Source organism: Hevea brasiliensis, chromosome 5, assembly GCF_030052815.1.
Source record: "Hevea brasiliensis isolate MT/VB/25A 57/8 chromosome 5, ASM3005281v1, whole genome shotgun sequence".
NCBI lineage: Eukaryota > Viridiplantae > Streptophyta > Magnoliopsida > Malpighiales > Euphorbiaceae > Hevea > Hevea brasiliensis.
The window spans coordinates 33,323,269-33,337,412 of record NC_079497.1 but is presented as its reverse complement, the minus strand read 5'-3'; the positions used below and the strand labels follow the sequence as shown (position 1 = coordinate 33,337,412).

Genomic DNA, 14,144 nt, shown 5'->3' with positions numbered 1-14,144 from the left:
AAAAATTTTTAAAAATTTTACATTAAAAATTATAAATTCCCTTAAACATAGATTTAAAATTTTTAAATCTTAAAAAAAATCTTTCATTTCTTTAAAGAAAATTTTCTTCCAAATAAAGGTGAATCTGAATGCAATACAGCTTATAATTAACAAAGATAAGCATTATAGAGTGAACAGTATTAAGCGTTTTTCTTTTAAACTGAGAAAATGAACATCATTAAGATAATAAAATCATTGTTTTACAGATGAGATTAGGGATGTCGATGGCTCGAATTAATCTTTTTCTTAAGGAAACTCGTCACTCTCTGATTAATTATTCTCTGGAATTATCTCCAATTCAAGATCGATATGATAAATCCACACAAAGCCAGCCAATTTCTAGGACGTTTGTTGGAGCAAATATTACATCCCACCAATTAAATTTGTACCATAATGAATCAACTTACCACTCTGGTTCCCACTTAATGATGGCTATTGTGATTTACCAGTCAGCATTTGCAATAATGGTATATCTGAGTAATGTAAATTTAAGAAATAATATGTATGATAAAATTTATTTATAATTATTTAAAAAAATAGTAAATAAAATACTAGCAAAATAATAATAATAAGGAGCACTTTTAATTTAAAAAAAATAATGAGCATTATTGATTAATTTGTCCTCTTTCTTTTTCTTGTCTATAAGAAGGCTAAGAGCTTCATTCAATTGGATCTCACTGAAATAGACAACTACAATGGCCAAATATGGTCTGGTTAATCTCTTGATCCTCCTTCTCAACTTGGGTACTTTGCTTTCTTCTCTTGCTTGCCCCTACTGTCCTTACCCAACTCCACCCTCTAAGCCACCCAAGTATCCTCCCAAATTTCCACCCAAACACCCACCGAAAGTAAAGCCACCTGCTCACCATAAACCACCAAAGCCACACAAGCCTCCTGTTGTCAAACCACCCAAGCCTCCTGTTGTCAAACCACCCAAGCCTCCTGTTGTCCGCAAACCACCCTGTCCACCCAAGCCACCCATTGTGAAACCACCAACCATACCCAAACCTCCCTATGTACCCAAGCCACCCATTGTGAAACCACCAACCAGACCCAAACCTCCCCATGTGCCTAAACCACCAATCACACCCAAACCCCCAATTGTGCATCCACCCTACGTACCAAAACCTCCTATAGTAAAGCCGCCACCTTTTGTACCCAAACCTCCGGTTGTAAAGCCACCACATTTTCCAAAACCACCAATCATTTTCCCACCAACACCACCAAAGCCTCCAGTGACCCCAAGACCACCCTACTATCCAAAACCACCCTACTATCCAAAACCACCTGTAACCCCAGCACCACCCAAACCTCCTGTATCTCCAACGCCACCAACTTTACCTCCAAAGCCTCCAGTAACTCCAGCACCACCCAAACCTCCTGTAACTCCAACACCACCAATTTTACCTCCAAAGCCTCCAGTAACCCCAACACCACCCTACTTTCCAAATCCGCCTGTAAGCCCGGTACCACCCAAGCCTCCTGTAACTCCGACGCCACCAATTTTACCTCCAAAGCCTCCAGTGACCCCAACACCACCTTACTATCCAAGTCCACCTGTAACCCCAGCACCACCCAAACCTCCTGTAATTCCAACACCACCTAAGCCTCCAGTAACCCCAACACCACCTTACTATCCAAGTCCACCTGTAACCCCAGCACCACCCAAACCTCCTGTAATTCCAACACCACCAAAGCCTCCAGTGACCCCACCAGTAAAACCACCATCACCACCAAGTGAAAAACCATGCCCTCCTCCACCTCCGAAGCAAGAGACTTGCCCCATTGACACTCTCAAGCTAGGAGCATGTGTCGACGTCCTAGGTGGTCTAATACACGTCGGTATAGGCAGCAGTGCTAAGGACGCTTGCTGTCCAGTGCTTCAAGGGCTTGTGGACTTGGATGCAGCTTTGTGCCTTTGCACAACCATTAAAGCTAAGCTTCTCAACATCAATATTATCATACCCATTGCACTTGAGGTCCTTGTTGATTGTGGGAAAACTCCACCGCCGGGGTTCAAGTGTCCTGCCTAAGGTACTCATGTGATCGATCTTAAGGTTTCTGCTACATATTGGCTTTTGATTTTGATAATTTTCAGAAGTGTTCCATTGATTTTATAAGCATTGTTTAGGCAGCAGCTGCATGATGATGATGGGATTTGCTGGAACTAAACAAAGTTGCGTGCTAGTGTACTGTTTGATGTGAGGTTCTAGTCACTCTTAGCAAAAATAACTTGGGAATGTCTTAGTTTCTCACTGTCTGGCAAATGGACATACATATTTGAGGACCTGTTAATTAATGTTTGTTTGTTCTAAAGAATGTAAGCTTAATTATGTTGATTAATCAATACTTTTTTTTTCTTGCTTAATTCTTCTAACGTGACATGTTGCATCTCATCTCCCTTTTATCTTTTTTCTTAGAGTAGACCAGAATTCACCATGAGTTATACAATAAATATATATAAGTCTCATGTGCTAAATTAAATAATAATAATAATAATAATAATAATAATAATAATATTATTATTATTATTATTATTATTATTATTATTATTATTTTATTTTTTCCCTTTTAAAAGCAAATTGGATATATATATATATATATATATATATATATATATATATATATGAAATTATTAGTTATTAATTTAATATTTATATAGTTTAGGATATATAGAGTTTATTTGTTGGCGGTTAAAATGTAGGCTAATAATACGTAGTGAAAAGTTAAATTGTCAAATATTTTATCTATATTTATAGAGATATTGACTGTTTAAATTTAGTGATAAAACAAATATTGTAGAAATAAGAAATCTGCTGTTAAATTTTATACTTGGCAATGGATGCTTTGAATTTTTTTTTTTTTAATATAGGCATTGAAGCAATCTCACATCTGGATTATCACGCAAGTAATAAAAGGCTATTAAACGTATAAAGACATTGTTATAAGATTTTTTTTTTTTTTTAAACTGATTATGAGAATTTCTCATTATACAGAGGCATGGGATATACAGACCAACGTGGCGGCTCCTATTTCAGCCACATTCTTGCAAGTCAATTCTTTTGTTGTACCATTTATATCCCCGCATGGCTGCATCATTGCATTGTCACCATAGTTATTAAATTTCAACTAAATCGATTAATGATCTAATGAATCAGTAAATTGGGTCTCAAATTAATTTTGATTTATAATTAAATTAAATAAAAAAATAATTAGGCATAATCCAGTTGACTCGCCGGTTGAAGTAGTGAATTAGTGTGAACTAGATATTCTATTCAATTCAATTATTTAATATTTTTTTTTTTAAATATTAGTATAGAGAATTAAACTTAAAATATTATAAAAAAAATTTTTAATCAAAATAGAAAATTAAACTTAAAACAACATAAAAAAATTTTTAAAATCAATGAATTGAGGTAACTTGTAGTTATATGCTTTTTTATTTTAATATATTTATTATATATATATATATATATTTAATATTTCATAAATACTAAAAAATATATATATATATTTATAGAAATTTGCATACAATATTTTTATATAAAATTTAAAAAAACTAGAATTTTATTAAATATAACTTAATATATTTTAAAGTTTTACTTTAAATAATTAAATTTATAAATACTAAAAAAATAATATATTTATTGAAATTTGCATAAATTATATTACTTGAATATTTTTATATAAAATTTAAAAACACTAAAATTTTATTAAATATAACTTAATATATTTTAAAGTTTTATTTTAAATAATTAAAATTTAATAATTTTATTTATTTATTTATATTAATAAATATTATATTTAATTAATTTTTAATGATCTACTAATTAAACTATTGACCCATTAATTAAACCATTAATCCATTCATCTTATCCCTTCATATTCGAGTTTAATAACACTGAATGTGATCACATGAAGGCTTATTCTTTGCCTTACATTTTAAAGGTATTACTGAACAAACTTGCTATTGTTACAGGAACATGATCAAGAGTATGAATTAACATGATTAAGAGTATGAATTTTAATTATAAATAATAATCTGTACGAAATTTATATATGAATTCCATTTATTAAAAACACATCAAAACACAAAATAGAATACAAAGAACTCGGAGACTCGATCGGAGACTCCAACCAAGCAGTGGGACTAAAAATGATAAAATAATTTTTAAGTTATTTTTTTAAACAGTATCTCAAATAACATTTTTTTTTCTAAAAGAAAATTTTTTTTCTACGACCTTAAAAGCCAAACAGGATCTTATAACTTTAATTTCGATGGAAATGCTGCATACTTTAAAGTATAATTTTAAAATATTAAATTTTATTCAATTATTTCGAAAATAGAATTGGAACAGGAATTTTAGAATTTAAACTTCTACTTCCACTAACACGCTCTTAGCAATTTCTTTTTTAAGGCCTAAAATATTCGTTAGCTAAGCAGACAAAAATAAGAACTACTAAAAATTAAAAGTCTAATTATTGGGAGAGAGTCAAATTTAGACTTGTTAGAGTCCAAGTCCAATTAGAATTAAGAAGCATAATTAGTTTAGAAAGTTAAGTATAATTTAAATTATGAAATTTAATAATTAGAGTCATAAAATAATTAGGTTTTAGTAGCCTATATATATGTGTAGTTGGTTGATCATTATATGAAATGCATTGTAAAAAGCTTATAAAGTGAAGATGTGTGTTGAATTATGTAAGTTTTGTTTGAGTGATTTTGATGGTCAGAAAAATAATTAGTAGTTATAATTATTTTTTTTCTTGTTAGTAGATTTGTTTGGTGAAGTAGGCTTACGCCGAACCACATTAAATTTTGCGTTCCTTATTTTGTGTGGGTGTAATTTTTTCACAAGAAGTGGTATCAGAGCTGTGGTTTAAAATGTCAAAGATGGCAAACACAAAATTTGAGGTGGAGCCCTTTGATTGGAAAAATAATTTCAGCTTATGGCAAAGTACTATGAAGGATGTCCCTGTACAACAAAGATTAATTAAAGCATTGAACGAGAGGCAACCAGCAACCATAAAAGATGATTAGGAGGAGCTTTAATAGAAGGCTGTGAGTACGATTAGATTAACGTTAGCCCCAGATGTGAAATACAATGTCTTGGAGGAGACTTCGCCAGTTATTATGTGAAAGAAATTGGAGAGCTAGTACATGTCAAAGTCACTCACATATCACTTGTACTCGAAGAATGAGTTGTACCAACTCATAATAGATAAAGGTACAAATGTGAGGGATCACCTTAATATTTTTAATAAATTAATTACCCAATTGGCTAGTGTTGGTGTGAAGGTAGATGATAAAGATAAAGCCCTCCTATTTTTAACCTCTCTCTCACAATCTTATAAAAGCTTGGTGACAGCCTTAACAATTTCGAAGGAGACTTTGAAAGCAGAGGAGGTTACTACAGTTATCTTGGATGATGAGAAGTTTAAGAATACAGCTAATAGCGATGAAGGTAGAGCTTTTGTTGCTAGTTCTAATCGTGGTAGAAGCAATCCACGTGGAAACAATTAGAGAAGGAATAGTAGATCGAGCTCAAGACCATAAGTAGATCATGAAGATAGAGAATATTACTACTGTCATGAGAAGGGTCACATTTAATACCATTGTATAAAGATAAAGAAAGATCTTGTAGAGTTTAAACAATTCAAGAAGAGTCGCGAAAAAAAAAAAAAAAAAAGGAACTGCTGCAATTGCAATGATGATGGTGTTGATGGGGAATGTTTAAATGTGGATAATGATAATTAAAGGTAAAAGATCCATTAAAAGATGAGTGGTTAATGGATTCTGCTTGCCCATTCCATTTTTCTCAAAGAAGAAGTGGTTTAATGTGATTGAAGAAAAAAAAAGGGAGAAAAAGTGAAGCTAACTAATGGGAACAAGATGGAAGTTGAAGGTATTGGAAGAGTGAAGATCAAGCTGCATGGTGATCAAGTAAAGGTGTTCGATGAAGTGAGATATGTTCCTAAATTTGAAAGAAACTTAATTTCCTTGGGTAAGTTAGATTCTTTGGCTTATGAGTGTTCATTTCATGGTGGAGTCATGAGAGTTAGCCGAGGTGCTTTTGTGATCATGACGGGTGAAAAGATTGGTACAAAGAATCTCTACAAATTGGAAGGAAGCACATTGATTGGAAGAATGCAAGTAGAAGCAAAAGGCAACATCAACAATCAAGAGTGTAAGGAAGTACCCAAGAAAAAATTGACTTTTGCAGAAATTGTGAAAACTAATTCCATTTGACTTGGAGGTGGAGATTGTTAAAGTCCAAGTCCAATTGAAATTAGGAAGTATAATTAGTTTAGGAAGTTTAGTAGAATTTAATTATGAAATTTAATAATTAGAGTCCTAAAAGGGCTAGGTTTTAGTGGCCTATATATATTTATAATTGGTTGATCATTATATAGAATGCATTGTAGAGAGCTCATAAAGTGAAAAGGTGTGTTGAATTCCATGAGTTTTCCTTGAGTGATTTTGAGGGTGAGAAAAATAATTAGTGGTTGTAATTATTTTTTCCTTGATAGAGGATTCGTTTGATGGCGTACGCTTACACTGAACCACGTTAAATTTTGTGTTCTTTATTTTGTATAGGAATGATTTTTTTCACAACAAGACTATTATTGTCATTATTATCTACCAATTTTTTTTATTACTTTTATAATCATTATATGCATTAATGATTTAATTTTTTTTATATCTATTTTTTCATTATTTTCTTATATGATATAATATTATTATAATATATTTATTTTTGATAACAAACTAAATTTAATTTTTCATTATAGAGTTAAGCATTCTATTCAAACCAAATTGAAATAACTGAAAACTAAAACGAATTTTAAGAACTGAAGTATAGATAAAACCGAATCATTTTCAATTTGGTTCCATCAGGTTCGTTAGATTTTCATTCAATCTTAAGATTCAAAACAAAATCTCAAGCATGGAATGAGGAAAGAAAAAAGTTCTAAACAATTTCTACAACAATTGATAAAACCCAAATGCTTAATTCTAGTAGCTTCACAACAACACTACTTGCTAGAGTTTCCCCATGTCATAAATGTTTCTGACTCAGAAACGGGATGGCAGTGAGATGTTTCTATAATTTCTAGAAATTGGAAACGAGTTTCCCCCCATTGGATATGTGTCTTAAAAAAAAATACACTTTAAATTCAAAACACAGACTCTCAACTAGTGTTGCATCAGAGGACAGAAAGAAGAAGGAGGATGAGATGACTTACCTAGCAATAAAAGGCAGTAGCAATGTCGATGACAACTGTAACACTCCTATTTGCATAGCTTGGTATATTTCACTATTCCGGTGACCGAAGTTGGTCCGGACAATTAAGAGGAGTAGAACCATACTTAAAACAACTAGATAAGCCATAAACACAAATAATTAGTAATTGTCAATTAGTTAAGTATAAATAAGAAAAACAGAACATAAGAAGTTAAATGAGCCAAGAGTCACAGCGATGGGTGATCTTCTCGGGAAGGATTACGAAGTCAATTTAAACTCAAATTTCGAACCGTAAAGTGTGACGTTGCGGTCCTTAGGACTATTACGAACACAGTGAAAAAGAGAAAATCACGAAAAAGAATTGTTAAACCAGTCAAATAATTAGGTCAGGGAGCCGGAAGAAATATTGAATTATTTTCAAACCGGGTTGAACCAGCGAGGGGCAATTTGGTCAATTGACCCCTGGAGCTGACTCCTGACCTAACTGTCAAATAAAATCGGAGAAAGAAAAATTTCGGGATCAAGAATTAAAATAAAGAACTAATGAAAAAAAAAGAAAAAGAAAAGAAAAAGTTTATTACATCACCCTCACCTCACAATTATGGCATCATAAGTCAAAATTTTATTTTCCACCATATTTGACTAACTCAATTACACAAAATTAACCATAAAAGACCTAAAAACAAAACAAGAAAATAACACTTTCTCTTACCTCAAGTTTCGGCAGCCATCACTCCCATAGCTCCACCATTGTTGTTCCTCCATGAAAGCTTGAGTTCAAGCTTGTAAACACCCACTTAACCCTACCTTGCCCCAAATTCTTCCATAAAAACTTGTTAAACTCACTTGAGAAGAAGATTGATCACAAAAGAAAGAAGAAAAGAAGAAGGAATTTGAAGATTTAACATCCAAGTTGAGGTTAGTGATTTAAGTTGAAAATTTTAGTTTATTAGTTGTGTTTGTAGATTAATTAACTTAGAACTCAACTTAAAAATCAAAAGAAAACATCTTTGGAGGACCAAATAGAAATTCAGCCAGCTAGGGTTTGATGGTGTATACATGTGTTTTGATTGAATTAGTAGAGTAGGTAAGCTTGAATGGGTTAAGGAAGCATGTTTATAGGTGTTTAATTAGGTAAATGCAACAAATGGCATGAACTAGGGTTTTGGCATTTAGGGTTTTGGAGGCAAAAATGTGAGAAATTGTTAAATGATGTGTTTGATCTAGTTTGAGGTAAGAAATGGTCATTTGAGACCAATTGGAGTATGTTAGAAGTGTTGGAACCAAATGCAAATTCAGGTTGCTTAGGGTCATGCTGCAGGCAGCAGGACCAAGGTCCCTTTGAGGGACCAAAACAGAAAATTTACAAGTCTAATTGGTATGAGACCAATTGGGAATGAAAATAGACACAAAATGGCACAATTTTTATTTAGGAATCATGCCCAAAAAGTGACCAAAACCTAGTGAACAAATTGACCAAATCTGGATTTTTGCAGTCTCACCTATACAAAAATGAACAAACACTGCAAATAAACAGTGTTTGTTCATTTGGCCATAACTTGGGCTAGGCAGGTCTAAATGACCTGAAATTTTACTAGTGGACAACTGAAATATAGACCTAAAACTTTCATGAAGAATACCACCCAAATTATGCCCTTAACTAAGTCATTTGGCCACCCAAAAGTTAGTGACCTAAAACTGCCAGAACCAGTTTGGTGCCCAAAAATCTGGGTTAAGTCCAATCCGGCAGCCATGATTCAAATAGCTATAACTTGAGCTACAAAACTCCAAATGGAGTGATTCAAAAATAAAAATAAAGTTAAGACAATAGGGAACATTTTCCATGAAGAAATGTTTGCCAAATTCTAACAGAAAAATGACCAATGGAACAGTGCAACTTAAGACGCCAAAACTGAAAAATTACAAATTTGCCTAAAAGACTTAGAATTTGAGTAAACAATCAAAACCAACAAATTTAGTTACCAATATGTGGTATGTGGGTGAAGTTAGAATTCCCATACCTATTAAGCCTTAGAAAGTCAACAAATTGACTTGAATAGTGTAGTAAATAGTAACCCCGAAACATAAATTTTAAAGAACGTCAAGTTTAGCACATTAGAGCTAGGTAAAAGTGAAATTAAATTTATTTTTGGATTTATTCTAAGTTATGGTACTGAAACACTATGAAACTGTCACATCTTACCCCTCTGTAAGGTATAACATGATCCCGTAGAATACTTAATGAACTACCGAACTTCACCTACCGATAACTCATTAAGTACCCTACAAGGGATTTTAAAACAATTTTCTTACATTTTGGAAGTGGTGAGCATTTTAGTGAGAATTAAAAACCATTTATTCAAAGTTTAAATACTAGTAAAAATTTTTGTCCATTTTAATTTTGCCGCAAATTTTATAAAAATTTTGACAGAGTTCCGTTTGTATTTGGAGAAAACCGTTCTTCAAATACCTAAAAAAAAATACTTCCAAAAGTTTTCCACAACTCCCATCCTCCAATAAATCTCAATCAACTCAATTCAAATCACTTCAAAGTAATTTCACAATCCAAATCAAAATTTATCATCTCAAAATATTTAACAACTCCATTCACAAGGCATAATATATGAAATTCACATGTACAGTTATTAATTTACAGAAGGAAATCAAAAAATAATATGATTACAATTTATTTACAACTGCTCAACTTACATTGATACATACAACATTACTATATTTACATCAAAATTAACTACAAGGGTATAAAATAATACCCGTACAAAAAGATCAGTGGAGGCCTCAATTCAATAGCAGCTCACTCTGCTGCTTTCTCCTAGCTCTTATCTGCGACAGCAAAATAAGCTATCACTGAGTATAAAATACTAAGTGGTGCACAATAAAAATTTAAAATGCAATACATAAATCGTTCATTGATGAAACACAATTTGAATACTTCTCAATCACATTACACAACTATGAAAGCTCATAACAACACCATTTAGTCAAATAATTTATTAAACACAGTGTTGCCAAAATCTTATATACTTAAGCCATGACACAAAATTTCCGATCAATGCCGTGTTGTACACTACGACAAAGTAATCTACAACCCCATTAATTGAAATCAATGAGGGAGGTGGCTAGCTAGCTAATGAGTACTCATCCGATCTCAACCTCAACTGGCAAGCTAGAGAGGGAGGAAAATAAACGATCTCAACCCCATAAATGGAGAAGGAATAATGTGATACTGCCATGCTAAGTGTGAACATAAAATCAATTCAAAACAATTTATTCAAATAATTTATTGGAAATCTGGTAAATTTTCAAAGTCATATTCACAATCATAAATGGCAACACAATTCGCAATTAACTCAAGAAAAATCAAAATTTTCAAGAATCATATATTTAAACAACAATTACTGTGCACAGACCTGACGTGAGTCGCCTCTAGGCCTTGACTCAGTCTCTCAGAGCTTTCAAGTTTTTTTCAGCTGAAACACACAATTTCACAGTGTTTCAGTACCATAACTTAGCATAAATCCAAAAATAAAGTTCACTTCATTTTTACCTAGCTTTAATGTGCTAATTTCGACGTTCTCGAAGTTTTTGTGTTTTAGGTTACTATTCACTACATTATTCAAGTCAAATTGTTGACTTTTTAAGGCTTAATAGGTATGGGAACTCCAACTTCACCCACATACCACATTTTGGTCATTAAATTTATTGGTTTTGGTCATTTTCTCAAAGCTTAAGTCCTTTTGGCAAAATTGTCAAATTTTCAGTTTTGGTGTCCCTAATTGCACTATTCCATTGGTCAATCTACTGTTGGAATTTGACAAAACTTCCTTCATAGAAAATGTTCATTATTGTCTTAAGTTTATTCTCATTTTTGGATCACTCTAATTGGAGTTTTGTAGCTCAAGTTATGGCCATTTGAACCAGGGCTGCCGGGTTAGACACAACCCAGATTTTCTGGGCAAATTTTGGTGCTGGCAGTTTTGTGTCACCAACTTGGGGTGGCCAAATGTCTTGGTTGCTGGCAGAATTTGGACTTGTATTCTTCATGAAAGTTTTAGGTCTATATCTCATCTAACCACTGGTAAAATTTTAGGTCATTTGGACCTGCCTAGCTCGAGTTATGACCAAATGAATAAATACTGTTCATTTGGTCAGTTTATACAGTGGCAGACTGCACTTATCCAACTTTGGTCAATTTGTTCACTAGGTTTTGGTCACTTTTTAGGCATGGTTCCTAAATGAAAATTGTGTCATTTTATGTCTATTTTCATCTCCAATTGGTACCATATCAATTGGACTTGTAAAATTTCATTTTTGGTCCTTCAAAGTTGACTTGGTCATGCTGCCAGCAGCATGACCATACACCCTCCGAATTTAACTTAATTTCCAACCATTCCCACACAACTCATTTGGTCACAATTGACCATTTTTCACTTCAAAATAGGTCAAACACATCATTTACTCATTTCTCCAAATTTTTGCCTCAAAACCCTAGGCCTCCAAACCCTAATCACACTAAATTGTTGCATTTAATCACATTTAAGCATTTCAATCTTACTACCATTCTCCTACAAGTTTACTAACACATTTAATTCATTCAAAACACATCATACCCTCATACATCCATGGCTGGCCAAAATTTCAGTTTGTTCCTCCCCACATATTTTTATTTCATTTCATTAATTTCTAAGTTCATCTAAGTAACTAATTATGCATTTAAAGAAAAAAAAAATGAAAGTTAGCATACTAACATTTCTTAAAACTTCAAATCTCTATCTTTTGTTCTTCTTTCTTCTTTCAATCTTCTTCTTAAGTTGAGATTACAAGCTCTAGTAAGATTTTTAGAGGAGTTATGAAGGTTGACTGAAGAAATTTAAGCTTGAGTGTAAGCTTAAATGAAGAAACTTTCATGGAGGAATTAGGGAGAGAGTGAGACGGCAAAGGGAGAAAGAAGATGACTATTTTTTTTTCTTTTTTTTTTAATCTATTTTGACTTATGGAAGACCACAAAAAAAATCTAATTAATTAATTTATTAATTATACACTTATGGCATCATGCATGATGTCATACATGATGTCATGCATGATGTCATCACCTTTACTTTTTCATTTTCCCTTTTTTTTTTCTATTAGTTCTTTAATTTAATTCTCGATTCTGAAATTTTCTTTTCTCCGATTTTATTTGACAGTTAGGTCAGGAGTCAGCTCTTGGGGTCAATTGACCAAATTGCCCCTCACCGGTTCATCCCGGTTTGTAAATAATTTTATATTTCTTCCGGCTCCCTGACCTAATTATTTGACTGGCTTAACAATTCTTTTTCGTGATTTTCTCTTTTCCATTGTGTTCATAAGGGTCCTAAGGACCGCAGCGTCACATTTTACGGCTCAAAATTTGAGTTTAAAACGACTTCGCAGTCCTTCCTGAGGAGGTCACCCATCCCTGTGACTCTCGGCTCGTTTAACTTCTTATGTTCTAGTTGTCTTAAATATACTTAACTAATTGAACATTACTAATTATTTGTGTTTATGGTTTCTTTAGTTGTCTTAAATATGGTTCTAATCCCCTTAATTGTCCAGACCGACACCGGTCATCAGAACAGTGAAATATACCAGGCTATACAAATAGGGGTGTTACAGAAACTATGTGTTTCAGTTGAAAAGAACATCGGGAAAGAACCCGATGAATCGAGTCAAGGCTAAGAGGCGACTCGCTTAAGGTTTGTGCACAACGTATAATTTTTGTAAATTATCTTCTGCATATTATTTTGAATAATTTGAAATATTGAATTGTGACATCATTGTGATGAAATGTTTATTATACTTTGGATTTAAATTGTTAAAAGTTATTTATGTATATTTGAGATGGCATAAATGTTTAGTAAATTGTTAAGATAAGTTTTGAAACCATAGTTTCATGACCATATATTTGAACACCTCACTAGCATGACTAGTGGGGGTAATCAGTTTCGAATTTTGATTCTTTATCTAGCTGAAGTGTTGAGGTGTGTGCCAGTAGAAGAAGAAATTGAATGGATATCCATATATTTGAGCTAGCTAGCCTTGTGATGTGACTTCTCCTTAGCCTCTAGATATTGAGATTATATTTATTTCGAATGGCATGATATAACTGTGGGTTTTATGAAATTGGTTTTGATACTTGAAATGAAATTGTTTGGATTAAAATCTCATAATTCATGTTTTGTATTTAATTCTCATGTTCAGTCCAATTTTTGAATAAATATGATTTAAACTATGCATAAAGATTTTTTTAGTATATTGTGCACCACTGAGTCCTAGTACTCAGCGATGGCTGTTATTGCTGTCGCAGATATAAAGACTAGAAGAGCAGCAGAGTGAGCTACTGAGGACAGAGGAGCTACCTGCTTTGAAGTTATCGGGTATATTTTATACCCTGACTGTAAAAATTCATTTTGATGTATGTAATGCACGTAAATGTATGGACATGTAAAATTGGTCTTGAGCAGCTTGTATAAAGTTTGTAATAAATTTTAGTTTGAATTTCTTTTAATGTAAATTTTTGTAATGATGTATATAAATTATTTTATCTTTAATGAAATATGAATGGAAGTATTTTGTTTTAAATTGAATAAAATTGATTAATGGTATGTTGATGAATGTTGAATATTGAAAATTGTGGATTTGAATTTTTGGAAATTGATAAATGATGTTGAAATTGGTTTGGATGATTGTGAATTTGAAGAAGTAGTTGAGATAAATCTTTGGAAGTGTTTTTTTACAGGTATTTGAAGAACTGTTTTCTCAAAATACAGACGGCACTCTGTCAAAATTTTAATAAAATCTGCGAAAAAATAAAATGGGACAAAA

At 32.4% G+C, this 14,144-nt stretch overlaps 1 protein-coding gene across 3 annotated transcripts; it reads left to right on the top strand.

Moving 5' to 3' along the window:
- The first annotated feature begins 702 nt into the window (after window positions 1–702).
- LOC110654674 (36.4 kDa proline-rich protein) lies at window positions 703–13,911 on the top strand. Of its 3 annotated transcripts, none has more exons than XM_058147169.1 (2): window positions 703–2,073; window positions 13,627–13,911. In XM_058147169.1, exon 1 carries the CDS (start codon window positions 735–737, stop codon window positions 2,070–2,072), a length of 1,338 nt encoding a protein of 445 aa, XP_058003152.1. In that variant the 5' UTR covers window positions 703–734; the 3' UTR covers window position 2,073; window positions 13,627–13,911. The 3 variants fall into 3 exon arrangements, with proteins under 3 accessions (XP_058003152.1, XP_058003153.1, XP_021666434.2); XM_058147170.1 differs by lacking the exon at window positions 13,627–13,911 and adding an exon at window positions 3,036–3,201; XM_021810742.2 differs by lacking the exon at window positions 13,627–13,911 and adding an exon at window positions 2,171–2,407.
- Window positions 13,912–14,144: the final 233 nt, after the last annotated feature.